At 40.1% G+C, this 4932-nt stretch overlaps 1 protein-coding gene across 1 annotated transcript; it reads right to left on the bottom strand.

Moving 5' to 3' along the window:
* Nucleotides 1-945: 945 nt before the first annotated feature.
* On the bottom strand, nucleotides 946-1380 carry LOC110880973 (probable DNA-directed RNA polymerase subunit delta). Its single transcript, XM_022129380.1, has one exon. It carries the CDS (start codon nucleotides 1378-1380, stop codon nucleotides 946-948), a length of 435 nt encoding a protein of 144 aa, XP_021985072.1.
* Nucleotides 1381-4932: the final 3552 nt, after the last annotated feature.

The following is a 4932-nucleotide window of genomic DNA, read 5'->3' as shown; positions in this document are numbered from 1 at the left end:
AACATATAATAGTTGCTAGGTGGTTGTTTTTGCATGTCGACCTTACTGCACATGGGGTGGGAAACTAGGGTTGGGTTTTGATTACTTATGTAGTTTATTATTATTATTATTATTATTATTATTATTATTATTATTATTATTATTATTATTATTATTATTATTATTATTATTATTATTATTATTATTATATACATACATATATATATATATATATATATATATATATATTTTAACAAAACCAACTAATGAAGTATTAATTAATTAATTATAAGATGAATAGTGATCAAGCTAAGGTTCGGGCCCCATAAGTTTTCGAGCTATGCAAGTGGGTTGGATCAGCAAGCGAGTCAAGTGTTTTGGTTCAAATGGTTCAGGTCGGTACTACACGGTAAGGATTTGGTTAATTCATCAAATAAAAGAAGCACAGGATTTGATTTATAAAAACAAAACAAACGGTTTGTACCCTGAAGTTACGGGTTGTCACATCATCCCCAAGTTGAAAGAAATTTCGTCCCGAAATTCTGTAGTAGCTTCAGCCTCAGTAGTGGTTACACTGTTTCCGAACAACTGGGGATACCTGAGTTTCATTTGATCTTCTCGTTCCCAGGTGAACTCTGGGCCACGATGGGAGTTCCAACGAACTCGAACAAGAGGCATTGCATCAACCAATAGGCACCGGTTAGTACAAAGGCTAGTGAGAGGTTTACTATAATTAAGGTAACTGTCGTAGAGTCAAAGATGTGACTCTTGTAGTGCAAGTGGGAAAAGAGGTAAGGTGACAACTCAGTACAAGAAATATACTTAAAAACAATAACATAAGGAAATCCATTCAAATTAAACCATATAAGTCGCTACATCGAATGTTCGCAAAAGTTTTAATCACCACGATTGTTTACACAAAAACAACTGAAAGAAAACTAACTAGATAAATGAGTGGAAGACGAGTCAGTCGTCCACGTCTCCATCCCCGAGGTCACTACCATCATCATCGTCTCCGTCATTATCCGGGACCTCCTCCGGCTCTTCTTCCTCCTCTTCCGGCTCTTCCTCCGGAACCTCTTCCGGTTCTTCATTAGACTCTTCCGCTTCTGGCTCGGGAGGTGTCGGGACTGGGGCTTGCTCGGGTTCAGGTGCGAAGCGGGCTTCCTCCAACTGATGGACCCTCCAATTCATCATACCTAGCCTTTCGGCATGCGAGTTAAGCCTTTCATGATCCACTCGAGCGTCTCTCATTATCAGTCCTTGTACCTCGCGCCCTTTTAGGGCTTCTGCCTTCAAATCAGTAGTTCTCCTATTAAGTTCCTGTATCTGCTTCTCCTGAGCTTCCACTCGCCCTCCTAGGGTAGCAACCCTTTTTAGTAATTTCTGATTTTGCTCCATTAAGACTTGGTTTTGTTCTATTAAAATCTGGTTATAATCTCGGAGGGCCTTATTCACAGCAGATTCGGCCTGGGCGCTAAGCGAGTTAACTGGTAGTGCATGCGTAGGTCGGGAGGACGACTCCTCACCCTGCGCGAGTCTCTTCCTATAAGCCGCACGCATCTCCACCTGACGCGGGGGTGAGTGAGTAGCAGTGGGTGCCTTCCCTGGCGCCTAGGATTGGTCGAAAGATGCGGACGGTGCAGACATGCCTGTCGGGTTGATGCCGTAACGCAAGTTAAATGAAAGAATGCACACTCACAATGTACCCAAAAGAGGGTATTGACGCAGAAAGGGAAGACAAAGAATGACAGAAAAGGGTAAGCACACAAGGTTTCAATCAACAGTTGCGATAATACTATGCGTACCATAAACAATGCACTATGCAACAAATAAACAGGCAATATAAGTATAAACCATACCACCTATGGTGTTGAGTCTTGCACGTGGAGCGAAGCGTCGTTGTGGATCGTTGAGAGCACTGTTCTGGTTATAGTCTGGTTTTAATAAAAACGTTTTCCCATATTAAAACCAAGTTCTCTATAACCAATGGCTCTGATACCAATCTGTCACACCCCCAAAAATCCGCACACGGAGTACCACCGCTTGGAGGCGTGACATGACCAGGATCAAGCCACCAATCATATCGAACATAGCATCTAATATTAAAAGTAGTTAATGTAATTCATCACGACATGATTGATGTTCAACAAAACGTAAATTAAGTAGCGGAAGCATAATATGAAAACCCAAAGTAAAGTTATAAGTTCAATTGTTTATCATAACGTGTAAGATCAGTATCCCACAACGACCTGCTCCTCTTTGTGCAAGCTCCATAAGTACCTAAGGTCCTGCAAGGCATGCAGCAGAGAGTCAACAACTAGTTGAGCGAGTTCACAGTAAACAGTTCAGTAATAGTAATAGTAAAGTAAGCCTTGTGTTCGTTCGTTAAGTCATGTATCGTATTAGTTCATATCGCGGCCTTCTAGGCATGTGTGCGATGACTAGGGAAAATTCCCAAGTATTCTAGACTAGGTATGTTTGTATCGCGGCCACCCTGGCATGTATGCGAAGTTTAGAGTATAGTTCGCGGCCTTCCTAGGCATGTATGCGAAGATTAGTCATAATATCGCGGCCAACCCTGGCGTGTGTGCGAAGATCAGTTCAATTTGGTACCATTAGTCGAGTTGTATCTTATCAATAACCCTTTCTCACCCGAGGACCATATAACTAAGTTCCATGTGCTAGGTAAACACAAATAAATAATCCAACCCATTCCCACCCTGGGAACCCATGCCTTGGCTGTGTGAACTCACCTTTGGTTGCTCGGTTGGACTCTTAAAAGAAAATAGCTAGCAGTCAGGGTTGGTCAATCACGTCCTATTTATGGTCACCAAGTTTTAATCAGATTCATATACAAGTATTTCACGTGTTGGCACACATTACAGATCAAACAGCATACCAGGTCCCACACATCACATAACTACATGTATTCATAATTAAATCACATAATATATCATAGCCTAAGGCATGTGGACCACCTAAACAATCACGATACATCTTGGTCCCTTTTTATTCTATTCGCCCAACATGTGGGGTCAAAACTAGTGCAACTTTAATGAATTTTGTCGGTATGTGTGCACCTCAACCTATTACTGTGCGACACTCCCCAGACTTGCATTCTACCTTGATTTCTCTAATTCATATACTATGTATCATGGACTCATGCATTCAGAATCATCATCACCTTATTGCTTTTAAACAAATTATCTAAGATCGTCTATTATCTTAAACATTCAAGTGTGCATAACCAGGTTGTACTTTTGGCTAATGGAGTTGTACATTCTATGAAAGATCACGTTTCAAGCCATCTTATTACTCATATTACAATTCTCATCTACATTATCATTGTCTAAATCAAAGGGTTTTGAATGTGACAAAAGTATTATCTTGAACAGAATATTGCTAAACACACCAAAAACTCCAGCACATAATAAATCATTCCTTCCCACATCAAATTATAACAAGGACCATCCACAACTTCTACATCTTAATCCAACATCACCCCTACAGGTGGTGATAATCTAACCTGGATTCGAAGTGTGTGACCGGTTACGAGCATACACTCATACGCGTTTAAACCTCTCCGACGGTTTTTATGTGTAAACTACAGTCCTATCATCTACGCATACACTTGGTTCACCCTAACATACCCTTATACTTTCACATATATTAGCAGTAAACTAACTTCAATATCTACAAGTTATCATACTTACATAAGCACATAATGATATCAACATATTAACTGTTACTTACAAACACATTCTATTCATCTCGACATACACATATCACCACATACCCATACCAAAAACACGAACTCGAACCGGAAGTTCCATGCATCGCTGTACACGTATGGCTATTTAATAATTGCATGAAAACACTCAACTACCGACGCATAATTCGTTCACATATTCTCGGCGCCGTTAATCCGTTTCGTGCCTACACCATCATGAAATCCACGGCTATGTCCGTTCAGACTATCACGTTCATACATAGCATCACACATATATAATTTTATACTCATCATACCTATGGTTACATATGCATGCAGATTTACGCTCATTAAACAAGTTCACAAAGCATATACACAGTCAAGTATGGTAGTAGATAATCATGAATTTACAACTCGAACCGAAACCGTGACGAGTCTTTGAACTAGAACTACGGACGGGAGAAAGAGAGATTGAGATCTTACCGGTGCTCGTCAAAGGTCAAACTCGCCGGAGAAGAAGATAGTAGCGGCTGGTTTGTTGCTGGATTCCGGATAAAGGGGCGATGAGGAAGACAGCGGGTAGGGTTTTTCCTTTTGTTTCGTTATTCATCTATTATGCTTCCATGCACAATATATATTTCAAGTGTGGCGGTTAGATGTTGCTTGGGCCGAAAGAAAGTTTTGGTTGGGGTGGGCCGATGACAAAGTAAAACAGCAACATATAATAGTTGCTAGGTGGTTGTTTTTGCATGTCGACCTTACTGCACATGGGGTGGGAAACTAGGGTTGGGTTTTGATTACTTATGTAGTTTATTATTATTATTATTATATACATATATATATATATATATTTTTTAACAAAACCAACTAATGAAGTATTAATTAATTAATTATAAGATGAATAGTGATCAAGCTAAGGTTCGGGCCCCATAAGTTTTCGAGCTATGCAAGTGGGTTGGATCAGCAAGCGAGTCAAGTGTTTTGGTTCAAATGGTTCAGGTCGGTACTACACGGTAAGGATTTGGTTAATTCATCAAATAAAAGAAGCAAAAGATTTGATTTATAAAAACAAAACAAACGGTTTGTACCCTGAAGTTACGGGTTGTCACAGTGGACATGAAACATGCTCAAAAATATGCCGGATGTTGGCTCGTTTAGTCGTACGACCTCGATGTTCGGTTAATTACGATGGAATGCGCATAAGTGCGAAAAACGATCCAAATTGCGTGACGAATGGATTT

Source organism: Helianthus annuus, chromosome 10, assembly GCF_002127325.2.
Source record: "Helianthus annuus cultivar XRQ/B chromosome 10, HanXRQr2.0-SUNRISE, whole genome shotgun sequence".
Taxonomy (NCBI): Eukaryota; Viridiplantae; Streptophyta; class Magnoliopsida; order Asterales; family Asteraceae; genus Helianthus; species Helianthus annuus.
This window is presented reverse-complemented; position numbering and strand designations above follow the sequence as displayed.